This window comes from Taudactylus pleione, unplaced genomic scaffold (assembly GCF_031769625.1).
Source record: "Taudactylus pleione unplaced genomic scaffold, aTauple2 ptg000040l, whole genome shotgun sequence".
Classification (NCBI taxonomy): Eukaryota; Metazoa; Chordata; class Amphibia; order Anura; family Myobatrachidae; genus Taudactylus; species Taudactylus pleione.
This window is the reverse complement of record NW_028284442.1, coordinates 8463360-8481594: the sequence shown is the minus strand read 5'-3', so window position 1 is coordinate 8481594 and position 18235 is coordinate 8463360. Positions and strand designations below refer to the sequence as shown.

Here is an 18235-nt window from a genome sequence, read left to right as displayed (position 1 = left end):
AGTTGACAGTTATCTGGCTACCTAAATCCTTGAGACTAGCCTCGGCATATTCCGTACTGAATATACAGTACATTTTACGCTAATGGTGTGGTATAGGCAGACCCTGAGGAATTTACCGGTTTTATAATGTAAAGGGCAAATTTGAACCTTCAATTGCAGATTTTCAGGACCATTTTCTCTTCCTACCCCCCCCCCCCCTCTTGTCACCATCAATACTGTATTTTCATATTGTTTTCCTCCAGTCAGACTAAATCCTGATCTTGATAATCGTATATATTCGTTCAATAGGAAAGGTAGTATATCTATAATATATAAAACTCTATTTTGTCTCCAGAATCTCCTATGTGATTCCCACGATTTGGTGTGGGAAGATTACCTTTCAGTGTCTTTTGAAAATGAAAAATGGGAGGCCATTGAGACGTATTGCTAAAGACTTTATCAGCGTAACGATTGGAGAAACCTGTCGTAATTAGTTGTTACTGCCATTTAAATGAATGGAGGAATCTGAGTGGCTGAGTGTGGGAGTGCCACTCTCTTCCATTTCAATGGCAGTGACCTCAAATCATTTTGGGTTAATCACTATGCAGTGCTTGTCCAGTGGGCTTGGGTTTTCAGATTGTTATTTTGAGAAGACCATTGGATGCTTACATGGAAAAGAGACTACCATTCATGGATTTGGTAAGTATGTAATTAATGTATTTGGCATGTGCAGTTTTTTTAAAAAAAATAAAATACTACCACATGCAGTGTGTACTGTTTATCAATATATTTACAGGCAGACCAGAGGTGCCAGCAGGCCCTCAATGTCCAGGCACTTGTTGTTCCACAAGTGCCGGCATGTTGGGGCAGGCTTGCTGGCACTTGTAGTCTCTGTAAAGAGCAGTATTATGTTCTATAATTTACAGATTAACCATGCACCCACTGCCACCAGAGGTGTAGGGAATTGACCTAGGCTTTCAGTACAGGGCTGGTTAATTCCACAAAAAGGGAACCCAATTTTGGGGGTTCCTAACTTTACAAGGCGATACAGCCCTGGGCTGACCAGTTTGGGGGTAGTTAATGTTATGGCAGGTGGAGCTCATGCTGTTTCTCCCTCTGCCAGGGTCGGATTAAGGGGGGGGGGGGGGCGACAGGGGCATCCCGGGGCCCCCACCACTACCGCACGCAGCCCTACGCTGGCTGAAGTGGGGGCGTTGCCTACTGCACCATTCCTATGGCAGGTGCAGTGCAGCTACTTGCCGGGCAGTCATCTAGGCTGTGACTGACCCGGCCGGCAGCTACACGCAAGGCATTGTACAAAGCACACTGCAGTCAGACTCAGCACTGCAGTGCACTATTGGGTAATAACTCCCAGTAGTCTCTGCAGTAAGGTCAGAGGAGCATGTGCTGAGCTCTGATAGGAGGAGCCCATCACATGCTCCTCTGACCCAGCAGCAGCGCAGCCTCACGAGTGTGACCGTGTGACTCGTGAGGCCTGCTGCTCTGACTGCTGCTGTTGCTGAGTACACTGAGTACACATGTTTTAGGATGCAGTTCATATTTAAGCTATATTTCCATTAACATTTGTAATTTGTTCTTGTGTGTCTTGCTAAGGTTTCACTGGGAAGGCATTGAGAAGATTTGAAAGTTTAGATGGACTGACCCAGCATCAGATAGTTACCCGAGTGGAATGGTTTGTCGCTGAAATGAAGAAAAACGATGTGTTACCACAAAGTGTATGCATTAATTGCCAAAGCATTGCACTGCAGAACAAAGATCATGTATGTATATCTATATTCCTTTGCTATACAGTGGATTTCTAGAAGGGGGTTTCCAAATGCTCAATTTTAGAGTGAGTGTGGCCAGTCCATGAAGAGGGTATAATTAGCAGTTAACCAGCTTTAATATGCGTCATTCAAAGTATATTGTGTCATAATTCCAGCAGATACAGGATCAGCGATCACAGTAAGCCATTAGGTGCCGCAGTAGGTCCATCCTGCCTGAGCTGAATGTATCTTATTTTAGATGTGGGCTCCATTCCAAGAACATGCAGCACTAGTAAAATTCTATTATATTACTATTTCTATTGTAATGGTGTGGGCTGGGGAGGGGGGTTTCCAGGCAGACGGAAACCCCCCCTGCGTGTGCCTATGGCTATAGGTACTGGGCACTAAAGTCAGCAACTTGACTATTACTTAGCAGGTCGGTGTAGATTGTTGATGTATGTGTCCATTTGGGGTGACTAATAAGTCCTGACCTTTGAATCATAAATGTTTGTATGCTGTATGCCCATATAGGATTGTTATGTCAACAGTGACTAGGTTGACGCGAGAATGCCGATGACATTGTCCCAACATGGTTGTAATATAATTGAAAGCATTTTAACAGTGTGGGCATCATAACTTTAAACATTACCAGCAGTAAATATTACATACCACTTGTGCTGTTTATTTAAATAAGAAATTTGGGTAAATAGTACATTTTGTCAACCATATCCCCTTCCAACAGCTAGAACAACTTGTGGGGTTTGGTGACAAGGACCCTTACAAGTATTAATAATATCAAACAAAAGGTAAAGATGGCTCTACCCAATTGAGCTCACAATCTAAGGAGTGTGGAGAGCAATTGATATATAAGGTTGCTCATCACCTGCGTGCATTCATTCACAGCCTGCAGAGTGCACAAGCATTACCTGTGTGCATTTCCACTCTTAACCCACTGAATGCTCAACCTACACTAGGGCCTCTGTATTTGAACAGTGCCTGATACACAATCTTGAAGTCACTGAATACCTATGATGGTGTGTGTATTAGATCTGTATATGTGCATATCCTGTTATGGCATTATACTAGTCTCACATTAATTTCCAGGAGAGACCATTGTACAATCCTAACATTATCTTCTATACATATTTGTACTATTTTGGATAACTAGGATTGAATAACAAACATTTTTACTTAATTGCTAAATATCGTCTTAATATCTGCAAAGGATATCCTTTCCTGTCACTGACTATTTCTCCTCCCTGTTATAAACACTTTCAGGGCAGTAACCTCTTCAGTGACTATATTTAATACTTGATTTGGAAACTATTATGTTTATTACATGGTGCCATCTAACATTTACACTCAGGATAGCAATATTAACCTAAACCTTTACCTATAAATAAGTTGCGTTTTAACATATATGAATTAAGTGTGTCCCAGCAAGTCTCTACTACTTTTTCCTTACGACTTGTATCCATATGAGGTGGCAGATTCTCAATCAGAGATAAACTGTATGGTTTTTGAAAACCACAAATATGTGAGGATGAGCATCTGCAGTCATGGAATGTATCCACATGAGGACAGTAATCTCAGTCAGTGAATTATATGGTCCTGAGAACTATTGATATGTGGGTGGGGTAGAGCGACTGCAATACCTAAAATTATCCATACAAGGTCAGCACTCTAATCTAGAGCTGGACGCTAATGCACATTTCTGTGGACTCACAGCGCTTGTAATATGCCAATACTAGTTTCAGCCTTTCTTGTGTCATCATGTGCACAGGACAGTGCAAGCAATGAGACGCCCGCTTTCAATGCTAGTGGACAGGGCAAATCTGCAGATGGACTTGAACGCTCCACCATCGGCGCACCATCGCGAACACCATTGACACTCTGACTGCAGGTCTGCATTTGAGAATGCAGCTGCATTCGCTAACATACCCATGACACTCCCATAACTGATATTTTTTGCGTTCATTTCAGGCAGTCTCCCAATCACCTCCCATGACGCCCATGGTTTTAGGCTGCCAGCTCAAATGGTAGTGATTCCATACGCAACAGCGGTCTCTGCCTACAGTCACAAATATAAAATGTATGGTCATGAAAACTGCAGATATGTGACGAAGAGCAACTGCAGAACTTTAATTTATCCAGAGTAATACAGGAAACTTTGAATCACAAGAATCAACTATATGGTTTGAAAACCTGCAGGTATGTACAGTATACTGCAGTACCTGAGTGTCTCCACTGGGGCAGCTTACTCACAGTATAACCCTATGTGTTATGAGGGATAGCAAGGAAAGGTAAATCACGTAAGTTTTGGAATGGAGTGTGAATACATTATATGGAATACATAGAATGTAAAGTACACACAAGGCAGGGCCAAAACTAGGATTCTTGTCACCTGGGGCAAGGCAATCATTTGGCACCCGCACCTCCCCAAAACTATAGACTCTGCCCTATCAGAAATATTTCAACCATGAAAAATGGCCTTTTCTGACATTTAATTTCCATCCCTTAAAATATCAAGTAAGGTTTCTTAAAACCATCAAATATTCAAATTATTTTAATAAAATGACAAATCACTAAATGGTTATTTTCTAAAACACACACTCAAACCAAAATAATTTAAAACCACACTTTGCAAGATTTTTTTGCAGCAAAGTTTTTTTTACGATGTCTTAATAACAGAGTAGCCGTCCTCTTATATTCAATTGGAATTTTAGTGAGGTTTGTTATCTTTAAGAAATACATTGGTTTATTGCTTCTAACCCTTAACAACCTTGTATAGCTTACTTAACTTAAACTAATAAATAACGACACAGACAACTAGAGCTTGGCTAAAAAAGGTCACAGCTTTTATTTATAATGAATTAACCTAACCAGGGTGGCAAAGAGACGCTGCAGACTCAGTTCTAGCTTTTTCTTTGCTCAAATACTCGGGGAACGACTGACACGTCCCCCCTCTAGACGCACTAACGCTGCGAGGGTCCCACTTCCCTCCTGGGCCAATCCGAGGCGCTTCCGTACCAAAAAGCGCCCGGGTCCCCCCGTGCGGAGCAGGACAAATTCGCCAGGTTCATCGAGGGCAAGTGTCCCCACAACGTATCTTACGCCACATAAAGCCACTGAGCTGCAGCGTACTCCCGCCATGCTGCGCCTCCCCTGAATTGGGAAGAAAAAGTTAGTATGACACAACATAACCAGTAACGGGTGGGATGGTGGGTTTCAAAGATCCAGGAACCAAGAGGCTGTCCATGCTCACACAGCCCAATATATACTGATCATCTGACCACTCCTTCAAGCAATATCATTGGCTCACCCAACCAGCTGACCAGACAGCCTTATAATCTGCCCAGCAACAAGGCTGTCATCAACAGCCATACAGCAAAAAACATAGTATTCTTAGTTATACTCGCGCTTATTCCGCCTTCGTATACTATAAGAAAAACATTGGTTTATTGCTTCTAACCCTTAACAACCTTGTATAGCTTACTTAACTTAAACTAATAAATAACGACACAGACAACAAGAGCTTGGCTAAAAAAGGTCACAGCTTTTATTTATAATGAATTAACCTAACCAGGGTGGCAAAGAGACGCTGCAGACTCAGTTCTAGCTTTTTCTTTGCTCAAATACTCGGGGAACGACTGACGCGTCCCCCCTCTAGACGCACTAACGCTGCGAGGGTCCCACTTCCCTCCTGGGCCAATCCGAGGCGCTTCCGTACCAAAAAGCGCCTGGGTCCCCCCGTGCGGAGCAGGACAAATTCGCCAGGTTCATCGAGGGCAAGTGCCCCCACAACGTATCTTACGCCACATAAAGCCACTGAGCTGCAGCGTACTCCCGCCAAAGCCAGACACCAAAGGAAACTGGCCCGCCACCCAACACGACCTAGCCCAAAACAAGAATTCCTAAATAAGGAAACTGAATCCAAGTCATCAAGATGCCCTCAATCAGGATTGAAAAATACCGAGTTAAATCTCCAACTAAAAGCTATGACTCACAACCAAGCCACCCAGTGACATCGCATAACAGGCTTCTGACACATTCACTTTCTTCCTTGTCCTGTCTAAAGCATCATGCTTATACATCACTCTCCAGTCAAACTATGCACCATACAGATGGCCTTAAACCCAACAAAAACCCTCACCACGAACGATCACTCCATACCTTTCCACTGACGCACATCGTTGCTCCTGACAGGCAATACCTCCTAGTCAGACACCTATTTAGTCACCGAGGACACAAGAAAATCAAGCACGAAACTACACCTAAACCGCGCACATCATTCACAACCCAAACTATCAACTGCTGCAAACCCAGTGAGCAACAAAGTTCCGTACCCTGACTATCGCACCAAACCCAAACCATCCCGACACAACTTTAAGAAAACACATAGCAACTAACTAGCAGGGATGCATAAGAGGGGAAAACAAGTAACCCGAGTGAAGGGGAAAAACTAAAAAACCTACCCGTGAACCAAATTGGGCCGGATCAAGGCTCCCGGGAGGAAAAATTAAAAAATCCCTTCACCACCCCCCAATTGTTGAATGCTAGCCGTTCAACGATTGGTTGGTAAACAATGTTTCAGGTTGGCGCCAGGTGCGCAACTAGCTCTAGTCGCAACTGCACGTCTCCTAGGCAGCCGTTTGCACACCCTAAACTCTGCAGGGAATGTCCCCGCAATCGCTGCGCCAATTTGAAGAAAATGAGTACTAGAAACTGAAGCAAACAAACTGCCCCAATCAAAACTTTGCCCAAAACATCAGAGAACTAAAATGTGGTACGCAGGATAAGATTGGGCCTGTAAACCAACCTCGTATTCCAATTGAACTGTAGTATGCAGGATAAGATTGGAATGTAAACCATCTTTGTGCTCAACTAGCAGGGCACCACATCTATAATGCACCACAAGGCGTACCGGGCAAATTAACCTCTGGATGTTGAGAAAAGGAAACTATCCACCCCCACCTGTATGGTCTCCACTGCCCCATGAAAAATTGCAAAGCACCACTGATCTCCGGAAAACAATATCTTGAAACAAAATCTCTGATGAAACTAAACACTCCAAAATTGCAGCTGAAAAGTAAAATGTAAAAACGAGGCCTAACACTCGTGAGAAGCCACCTGACCCGTAACCACAAGCAACGCATAAAAACTGCACATAAAAAAGGCCTCCGGGAGACGCTGCGAACGGGGAACCCAATTAACCCAACATGTAATAAATGACTGGGTATGTACATGTATACCTTTAAGATTACTATAGATGAGATACCCGTTGGCGCCGCCACCGCAGAGGCTTTGGACCCACCCTGCTACGAATGGTTTCAAACTATGAAGTAAAGCAAATATTGTAAAAAACTCACCCTCCGTAGATGGCTTAGCCCATAATCTCGCCAAAAATTGCCAGGCAGACGGTTACGTCCATGGTATAATTGGAACTAGAGACCGAAGCGCAATTTACATGACGAAATATAATATTCTGTACCTAAACGCACAAAAATAAATGACAAAGGGAACGCAAAAAGAACGAGTTTCAGATGTAGATGACATGAGCTACACCCAATTCTGTAGATTAGAAAATAATTAATCCTCAGTCGCACTGACCAGCCTATATGGCCATGAAAATTTGGAACGGCTCCAACAGTAACATTACTCATAAGACCTGCATCGTAATAAACTACCCAGAAAAATTTTCCTCTAACTGAAAGCTCAAAATACCCGGCCAGCCAGCCGAACTGGTAAAAAACTGCAGCAAAAACTCATTGCCACTGAAGTACAAAATTAGTTCACCGATAAATTGAACCAGAAACCTGACCCAACAATGAAGTGCCCGCTCAAACTGCGTAAACCTATAAACAAGCCGCCTTTAAGCAAACAACTTACAAACCCAGTCATTTAAATTTGTTTTTTTGTTTTTTTTTTTGTTTTGTTTTTTAGTGTTTCTACTGAGACTCAAAACCTTAAATGTCTAGTGTGATATGCGGTCCATTTCCCACTATGCTACAAAAACCTATCAAACAACCATAACCTGCTATCTCCATCACCAACAGACAAACTGGACACAAAACCTACATTCATATCAAGCACAACTGGAACCCCCAAAACACGGAAAAAGTTGACTGTGCCAAAAGAGGAGGTCCAAACAGACGTCACTCCTTCCTGCACCCATGAAGAGAAATCAGTCCAGACGATGTGCTACACCGACATGGTCAGTGCCGGCCTGAACATACAAAAGTAAGAAAAATTGGATTTCTCGATCTAGGTGTCGGAAACCGCACCGCCCGAAGGCAAACAATTATTGCTAATTCAACTGAACACCACTGAAACCCCATGCATTGCCCGTCCTGCGAGTGCAAGACAACAACCAAAAAATTGACCCAGAATAAACGTAACCAGAAAGTCAACATAACAAGACTGCGAACTAAAACTCAAAATGTGGAAACTGCTATGAGGAACCAATGGGGAAGGTAGAATAACGGAACTACACAATGTATAGGATACTACCATGTATAGGATGCATGCTGCACATACATGCCCACCCTCCCGGTTTCTGCGGGAGGCTCCCGATTTTTCGGGTAACCCCCCGCACCCCCGGAAGGGTAGGCAACTCTCCCGCATTCTGCCCACCTCCTAGTGAAGCGGGCAGAATGAGGAGAATACCCGCGGCAATCGCGGGTCTCCGTGAAGAGGGCGGGGCTTAAGCTGCGACTCGGCGTGAATCACAGCACCTGGCCCTGCCCCCTATGTAAATTGTGCCCAATCGCGGCAATTTTACCGCGCGGGGGCGGGGCCTAACGACGCGAATCGTCAAGCCCCACCCCCGTCGGCCCCCTGCTGCTTCTCTTACCCGGGCTTCTCCCGGGAAGAGAATATTAAAGGTAGGCAACCCTGATGCTGCACAAACCGAAACTAACCCACAACCTGCGTGGGGCTAGAACCACAGAAAAGAAACCAAACAAAAAATGTCGACTGAGCCTAACTAGCTCCCTTGTAGCTACCCCTTAGTCGGGAGGTAAACCCTCCTATACACCTAGGCTATACCCGGATAGGCGTTACCCCCGCAGGTGCGGCATGAGGGCAAACGAAAACCCAACCTCCAAAACATAGGCGGTCATAACCGGCAAAACAAATGCCTTATAAACCATTATTACACCCGCTTAGAAAAGGTAAAGCGAGGCAGCCAGTGACCAAGGAGGGTTGACGCTGCTGCGTAACCTATAAACAAATTGAAACACCTTTTGCACCCAAAAGGCATACCAGCCCTACCGACATGGTTCCGCCCGCATTGGGCATAAAAAACAACCCATACCAAATTTCTGGACTAGACATACATGTAACTACAACACAGATGTATAATAAATCCACCCATGCACCCTGTCCGCCAAATAGCCCATGGCAAAGGGGAGCATGATCCAATCCATTATATTCACAAAAATTGCGACACTCGCCTATGTTGTCTGATTCTGAACAAGAAAAATCAGCAAATTAACTTCTGCGGATCCTTATTCGCTTCTGCGCAAAGCACACAGCAAAAGCTGAATTGACACAATGTACAGTACCCTTGTTTCCTAACCCCTATAACTGCGTCATAAACCAACCTGTAATTATCGCCTAAACCCCTTGACTAACCGCTGCGCAACCCTCCTGTCAATCTTACGCGGGCGAGCAAACGGTAGATGAGAAACAAAAATGGAATCATAACAAAATTTGTGACACAATCCTACTCGCGAGCACCAGGTGGACCCAGAACCTCCTCTACAATGCTTCTGCGAGGCACCATCTTCGATGTTTTAACGCAGCGGAGCCACCATGTCGACCGACATAAAAATCTCAAAACGCACGGGATCACTAGCCACCGCAATGGAACAGCAGCTGCATGAACTTCAGCTTCAACTTGAGGAGCCAACAGAGCCAGGCCGACCTGTAACTAAAGGAGAAAGGTGAGCAGGAGAAGGCGGGTGCAAGCACGGGGGTGGAGGGGGTGACAGATGTGAAGGCAGGGAGGGTGCATGGGACCCACAGGGGTGGAAGGATAATGGGTAGAGAGGAAGATGGGGTACAGGAAGCAGAGACATAGGAGAGACGGGGAGCCATACTAGGAAAATATTATAAGGAGGCATGGATGAAGGGGCAAAGAAAGATAGCCAGAGTAAGGAGGGGCAGAGATAATAAGACCAATTGGGGGGGGGGGTAAAGCAAGGGAAACAATGAACCTGCGGCCGGGGGGTGGGGAAATGGGGGAGCAGAAAAACGAAGAAAGGAGGTGCGGGGAAGCAGGGGCAGAGGGCAAGAGGAGGTAGAGAGGCAGGGGCAGGCAGAGGGCATATGTGGGCTGAAGCTGCAAAGCCAGCTAGGGAAAAAAAAATGGATGCTGGGCTGAGATCCCACTACCAAGGTGGGACCCAAAATGGCCACCATGGGAAATGGCCGCCGAGCATGCCGCGCGGGCAGGGAAAATTTATAGCAGCTAACAAACAAAGTGACACCCCCCAGCGCGGTGGACCCGGCGCGGGGGGGGTAGGAAGGGGAGTGCGGGGCCGCACTCGCAGCGGTGTGGCCGGAAAACTGGCGGGCGGCGCGGGAGCGGTAACCCCCGCAAGTGAAGTGAAGGCTGGAGGGCAGCCAGGAAACGCCAGTGGGAGACGCGGAGATGGGACCCCCCGCTGGCGCAGAGAGTAACAAGCGCCGCCAGGGACTGGGCACCGGCGGGAGGAGCTCACCCCCACCGGCGGGGAAGGTGAAATGGGGACCGGAGGGCAGTGACCGGCACGCCACCGGGAGGCGCGGAAGCGGGAGCTCCCGCTGGTGCAAAAGTGCTTGTGTTGCCGGGGCTGGAAGCCGACGGAAGGTGCAGGAGCGCACACCCCCGCAGGGGGGGTGAAGGAAAAGGGGGCTAGGGGGAGAACCAAAAGGCGCCAGCGGGAGGTGCGAAAGCGGAAGCTCCCGCTGGCGCAGTGAAGTGCTGGTCTGCTGCGGGAAGGGCTGGAGACCTACAGACACGGGGGAGTCACGAGGAGGTGGAGGAGGGGGGGTGCATGGTGCCGGGGCTGAGTGGTGCCATTTGCTCAATAATACCAAATACAGGGGGGTGGAGGGGGGGGCAGAAATGGCATGAACAGGCTATACAGGGAAAGAAGGCAGGGAGGGGTGGGGGGCAGTACAGTCTGAAAAGGGGATAAATGTAAAAGGGAGGCACTAGTGGGAATATATATACCAGGGGGGGATGCAAGGATTAAACTGGAATAGAAAGGTAATGCACAGAAAAAGGGAAAAACTACTCAGCCTGATAGTGTTTCAAAGATCCAGGAACCAAGAGGCTGTCCATGCTCACACAGCCCAATATATACTGATCATCTGACCACTCCTTCAAGCAATATCATTGGCTCACCCAACCAGCTGACCAGACAGCCTTATAATCTGCCCAGCAACAAGGCTGTCATCAACAGCCATACAGCAAAAAACATAGTATTCTTAGTTATACTCACGCTTATTCCGCCTTCGTATACTATTCTTGACCCATGGTACTTCTTAGGTAGGTTTTAATTTACTAAAACTCCTTTCCCCTGAGGCGACAGACTGTAAGCATTAGAAAAATTCTAACTGCTGACATTAGGATATGCATCTTCAAGCCGATGTTTGTAGATAAGTGTCAAGATGGATGCTGGAGGGGATGATTTAATTTTTTTGTTGACTACAAAAGCATGAAATGTAAAACTCTCTATTTCATGAAGGAAATCTTCTACATTTATGTCTTCCTTGTACATTTGTGCCAGTTCTTTTGCTCATGTTTTCGCATGCTTTGTTTCTTTATTCTGTAGTTCCATTCCATGTAGGCATAGGCAAACACAGGGGGGGGGGGTTTTCCGTCTGCCTGGAAACCCCCCTCCCCAGCACATACCATGGCCACAGAAGAAATAGTAATATAATAGAATTTTACTAGTGCTACATGTTCTCAGTATCACAAATGAAATAATTAGCACCACCTTTGGATCTTTTAACATGTATCAGCCAGTAATAAATAAATTGTGCACCAACTAGGAGAGCTGGAAAACATGCACTATTAGGGATGCACTGCTTTAGAGCCCAATATGTACATATATGTCCAGGGAAGTGTTAGGTTCTTCTGCTGCTCCTCCAGGCTCTCTGACTTGCTCCAATGCTCTGGTATGGTGCTCATATCTAAAATATAAACATTAAGCTCAGGCACGATGGCTTACTGCCGCATCAAATGACTTACTGTGATCACTGGTCCTGTATATGCTGGAATTATGACAAACAATACACATTGTATGATGCATATTAAAGCTAGAGAAGTACTAATTCTGCCCTCTTTATTGACTGGCAACACTCACTCTAAAATCAAGCATTTGGAAATCCCCCTCTAGAAATCCTGCATTTGCCACTGGTAGGAAATCAAAATTTAAAATTTTTCTATTATAGTGCTAGGTATCACTTATTAATTTGACTACTTAATCAATCAATAATTTCCAGTAGTGAGATGCTAAACATTTTTTACTGTGAGATGTTAGAGGCATTATCACTAGCAGTTTCACTATCATCGAACATCCTCTTATTATTTCTTTAAAATCAGTTGTAAGATTGTAGGTGTGTGCTACTGTATTTCTTTAGCCTACGGTATAGCCTCTGGTACAGCATTACAGTATCTCTCACTGATTCAGATTTATCAGCCTTCGTATATTCTTCCTGCCTTGTCAACTGTTACATAATCTCTCTGCAGATACTGACTCACACGGTTGATCGTTATTAGGATTCCATACCAGAAACAAGTGATAGTGATACATTTAAACTTGCCTATGTGTTTTTAACAAAGTTTGCATCTGACTTTCTGGAGAAGACAGAGGGCTGGAACCCAATTCTTCCAGGGCCTTCACAACTTTATCTAAATGTTTATATATTGGCTTGACGGCTTCCACCTTCACTGACCATCTTGTCTTCCTTTGTGATTTAATGAGGGTGGGACATGTTTTTTCTAAATATCCCATCTTGAAGTTAATGCTGCAAAGCATAGAGAGTGAAGTGTCCCAAAGGAGGTCCCTGCTTCGGGGGATACATCAGCAGCATGCACTCCTCCTAATACACTATGTAGACAAGTGATTAGATACAGTGAATAATACCTGCAACAATATATGAAGACTATATGGTCATAGAAATTCAGAGATATTAGTTGCATGCATTTGCAAATACATGGGAGGCTGCTGGGCCACATCACGGCTTCTCTGTTACCAGCAGTCCCTAACACTAAGGGGTTCACGTCCGGGGCGCAGTGCACCCCAAAAAACGTCCAGCCCAGGACCCCCCCAGGGCATCACACGAAAATGGGAAAAGAGTGACAGTGCAGTGTAAAGTATAGCTGTGTGTGAGTAATCATTAAGTGTGGAATGAGAGGTTAAAATATATGTGAAAAAATACATGAATAATAAACAAACATAAAAGGTGATGTGAAAAGCAACTATGTGTATTAAGTGGTGATGCCCTGAGGAGGCCCAGCCAGACCAGTCCCAGGGGCCCTACGCCCAAACGCTCACCCCAAATGTAAAATATACCAATTATAAGGCCTCATGATAAAGGCACATATATAATTTTGTCAAATGTAAGGCCTCATGATAAAGGCACATACATAAATGCATCCAAATTGAGAGCCAGCTTACCTGGGAGTCACCCCTGGGAACTCCAACTAGCACTACTAGAACCAGCATGCCCTACTAATGCTGGCTCCTTCATGCAACTCATAACAAACAAACAAAAATGGCAGCTGCTCAATCAATCTAGCAGTACTAATCAGGTGCATGAAAGGGAGGGGTCAGACTAAGTAGAAAAAGGAGGGGGATTTAACCCCCTATTGTACCTCAGCACACTGAATAATACCTGCAACAATATATGAAGACTATATGGTCATAGAAATTCAGAGATATTAGTTGCATGCATTTGCAAATACATGGGAGGCTGCTGGGCCACGTCACGGCTTCTCTGTTACCAGCAGTCCCTAACACTAAGGGGTTCACGTCCGGGGCGCAGTGCACCCCAAAAAACGTGAATTTCTATGACCATATAGTCTTCATATATTGTTGCAGGTATTATTCAGTGTGCTGAGGTACAATAGGGGGTTAAATCCCCCTCCTTTTTCTACTTAGTCTGACCCCTCCCTTTCATGCACCTGATTAGTACTGCTAGATTGATTGAGCAGCTGCCATTTTTGTTTGTAAGTGATTAGATACCCCCGCGCAAGTGAAATGGTGTGCTCCTGCAGCAGACACGTGTTTGTGAAAGTATAAAATGAGAAATATATAGATGTTCTCTATATCTCTGTTCTCCCTACATTGTGGTAGTTCTATAGAAACAACAAATGTTTTTATCAGGACGACAATGCCACATGTTGTGTTTCCAGTGCGACGCAGGACTGGTATACAGAAAATTCGGTAACCCGGATGGACTGGCCAGCTCAGAGTCCAGATCTCACCATTGAAAACCTCTGGGATGAATTGGAGCGATGGGTGAGTTCTAGGCCGTCTCAACATTGTGTCACAGTTGGTCACTGTACTTAAAGCAGAATGGCAAAACATACTGCCTGCTGTTGTCCAGGAACTTGTGGACAGTGTGCCAAGAAAGGTGTCTGCAGTAATCACTGCACGCGGTATAAAGTATTGATGTCAATATATATATATATATATATATATATATATATATCTCGAATAACTACTTTCTAACAGTGTTTTAATTTAAACAAAATGTTGTTACAAAATACATGCTGGATGGCCTTGTGAAGAAAGTGATGTGAATGAACTTCAAATATGGCAAAGTCTAATCTGCCAGTAGGTTAGAGGCATATGCAGTAAGCGGTCGTCCAACTAATATAATTAAACACCAAAAACACTTGAACTTCACCTGAAGTTCAAGTAAAAGCATTTTAAATTTAGTCTTATAATACACAAGTATTAACATATCTATCTTGGACTTTTTGTTGCTCAGCAATGACATAAAGGGTGGCGAATGTTGTGCTGTTTGTTCTTTCTCTCTGCCTTTTTCCTGAACACCGCACCTGATGGGTTTTTTTACACTGTTTTTCACTTTATGCAAATTAATGTGCGAAATACAGCTACAAGCCAAAATTCCACTAAATTACTAAACCTAAAATAATACATACTAAACCAAATTCAATGAAGTATAATTAAAAAAAAAAAAACAACTAATGGACATGAACAGACACCAAGTTATAACAGACTATAAGTTGCACATCAACTCAGTCACTTGAAACCTAGGACAATGACTTGCACCTACCCCAGGGCTGGATTAAGCCTTCGGGGGGGCCCAGGACACTTAAGACAAGGGGACCCCTCCCCTTGTCAGCACCGCCTCCTGGCTGTGCCTGCTGTGTGCCTCCTCCCCCGCAGCTCCATGAGGCCACAGCAGCAGTTCTAGTTCTTAGGAGAACTGCTGCTGGTGTCTGAAGCAAGAGACAGCAGAATTATCCCCAGAGAGCAGCAGGTCTGCAAACCACTGCGACGCATGTGTAGTACAAAAAATTGGCCAACTGCATCAACATTGGTATAGTGACAATCTCTGAATCAGGCCCTACTCTAAATCACTGGCTCTGAAACCCTGCTTAGAGAAGTGATTGGAAACACATGAGGTGGTTCATGAAGTAAGGCTAGCCAGTGGTGTAACTAGGGGGGGTGGGGGGTGTCGAGTGGGGCATGTGTCCTGGGTTCTGTTGCAGGCCCAGTAGAGGGGGGCCTTGTAGGCCAGGGTATCGTACTCTCACTCCCCACCACCATTGCACCTGGACTGAAGACTTTTCTAATCATATAATGACTCGAGGTGGCAACTGCCTGCTGGTGCTAACTGTAGGGGGAGCTGCAGCAGAAGTGTGCAGCCCCTCCAGGCAGTCATTCCGATCCTGAGAGCTGCCGGTGACTCTTCCTTCCCTAGCACTCTCCGCTCCAGAGCACCCAGGTATGTCTTAGTTTTTCTTTTGCCTGGAGGCCGTACTGCCGTGGGGGGGGGGGCTGCAATTGTGTGAAAGAGGTGTGTATCTGTGTCAGTGTGTATCTGATGGTGTGCTGAGACACATGGGGGAGGCGATGGTATTGGTGAGACAACGCAGGGGGGCAATGATGTGACTGAGCGAAGATGCAGGCGGGGAGACAATGGTGTGCTGAGAAGACGCGGGGGTGAGGCAATGGTGTGGCTGAGAGACGATGCAGGGGGAGTGAGTCTGGTTGAACTGCTGTGGTATGACGACCTTAATATTCCTACACAAACAGGCATCTTCCGGATGATGTGACCTACATGAATAGTGAATACCGACTGAAGACTCCGCCTTCCCAGGGAGGATACATTTCTTCAGAGGTTCCATATTGTGAGAAACCACAGTATAGGTAAGGTGCATATAGAATGGAAAGGAATGTTCCCAGAGTGCCGAGTAATGGGTGGGGTGACCATGCCCCTTTGGTATGTGAACACACCTTTTTTTGCCATGTGCCATAGGCACGCAAATATATTTTGCTATCGGTCGGGTGCTGTTCTCCAACTTGCCCTGGGCTCCAAAGACCTCTTGTGTGTAATATTCTCGATTTTCATTATAATTTCCCACCAGGCCAGAGCAGGTAGACCACTGTTTTTTCTCCAAAACCATTAGACTGCTCCTCTCATCAGTCATACTGTCCCAACATCAGTTGTAAGATGGCGGGGCAGACGGAAGGATGGCCAGGCCTTGTGGAGCGTAGTGTGATCCCATTTCTGTGTCTAATGGGCACATCAGTGCCTGAAATTCATCGTCCACTTGTTGAGGTGTATGGCGATACCTTCAAGTCATGGAAACTGGTTTGGTGCACTGCCTTTGATAACGGCAGGACAGTCATTCAAGATGAGCAGTTATCCAGCCGGCCATGCACGTCCACTGCGGATGACAATTTGTGCCGCATTGAAGGTCTGATTCAGGAGGACAGACACATTGGAGTTAGTGATATTGCTGACGAACTGAACGTCTCAGTGGGTACTGTGCACAACATAATTCATGAGCAACTCTGGTATAGGGAGAAAGTGTTCACACTGGGTACAGAAGTTCACAAAACCAATAGGATTGTCTCTCATTTTGTAATATTTCTACATGTTGAATTCAGACATGTTGCGTTCTGTAACCTTTTCCTCAAGACATCTGAAACTTTTTTTTTAATTAATGCATGGTTGGATTGTAAAAATGGGGCCAATGTCAAGGAATTACAAATGATAACCCCCTTTGTAAGACTTAACTTTTAAGTCTTACTCTAACAGACTTACTTACAGACTCTAACTACTTGCCCTAGTTGGTCCATCACGGTCTGCTACATATGTCTTTTTGGTTTGGATTTGGTATGCTGCTTTGGCCAGGGTGATAGTTCCTAAAAAAATAAACAAATGGATAAATTATGTTGGTCTTGATCTGTGAAAGTCTCATTCTGTTGGATATGTTTACATGGAAAAATGTTTATTATGCCTAGGGTGATTATCGGTACTAATTTGTTTTATTTTAAACAGCTTGTCATTTTTGAAAGATAGAATACATCTGCAATGCTTTTCACTTTGGATGGTCATTTTAGTTTGCCAAGATAAAATTTAGTGCATTTATTGTACAGTTTGTTTTATTAAATACATTTCTACTCAAGTTGTTTCAAGGAATTGTTGCATTGCAAAGTATGAGGCAGTGCAATACAAAGGCACAGAGTAGTACTGTACATTGTCCCGCTTAATCACTTGTTAGAGATGGACACTGGGTGTAGCAGGACAAGTTTACAGTTTTCATTACACAATTCTTTGATTTTTGTTATAAGTTTTACCAGAAATTGATTCTACATTGTTATAGCAGTCAACCTTCCTTTCATGTCAGCGAGAAATGTAATTCTCTCACCAGTAAAACCTATTTGCATACATTTCTTTTGACATGTACTGTAACTGTATGTGATCGTTAATTGCTATAACACTAACTCATTTAAGGAGATGTTAGCATACTTAGGATGACTATAATAGCAGACAGGAGAGAATTTTGAACACTGAACACGTTCGTAAAACTGCAAAAGAATACAATAGTTTTTCTACAGCTAAATGATATGTGGGAATTGCTGGCACAATGGTTCAGCATTATTACAATGTCAAACACAAATGTTTTTTATTACAGATTAGCTGTGATATTTGTAAAGGCTTCAGTGGTTTCTTTTATTGATTCATTTAAAAAAATATATATTATATATTTTCCTCGGCAGTCTCATACAATGTGTTAGATGTTGTACATGTGTAGGTGGAAAATGGCTCCTATTACATGACTTGCACCTACTTCAATGACTCTATAGACCATACTAATTACATTTTCAGACAGCATTTATTTTATTTTCTAGCTGTTGAATGTATAATATAGCATGCTGGGAACGAGTCCAAGACTACTATGGTGCAGTTTTTAACTAGATTTTTTTTTCTTCTTTTTACTGATTTAC

General features: G+C 44.4%; 1 protein-coding gene across 1 annotated transcript in view; it reads left to right on the top strand.

Moving 5' to 3' along the window:
• Positions 1 to 18235, top strand: part of LOC148538345 (uncharacterized) — a 231790-nt gene that overhangs the window by 25566 nt on the left and 187989 nt on the right. The window contains exon 2 of the mRNA XM_088454387.1: positions 1594 to 1760. Coding sequence (XP_088310513.1) covers positions 1594 to 1760 — 167 coding nt within the window. The remainder of the gene's footprint in view (positions 1 to 1593; positions 1761 to 18235) is intronic.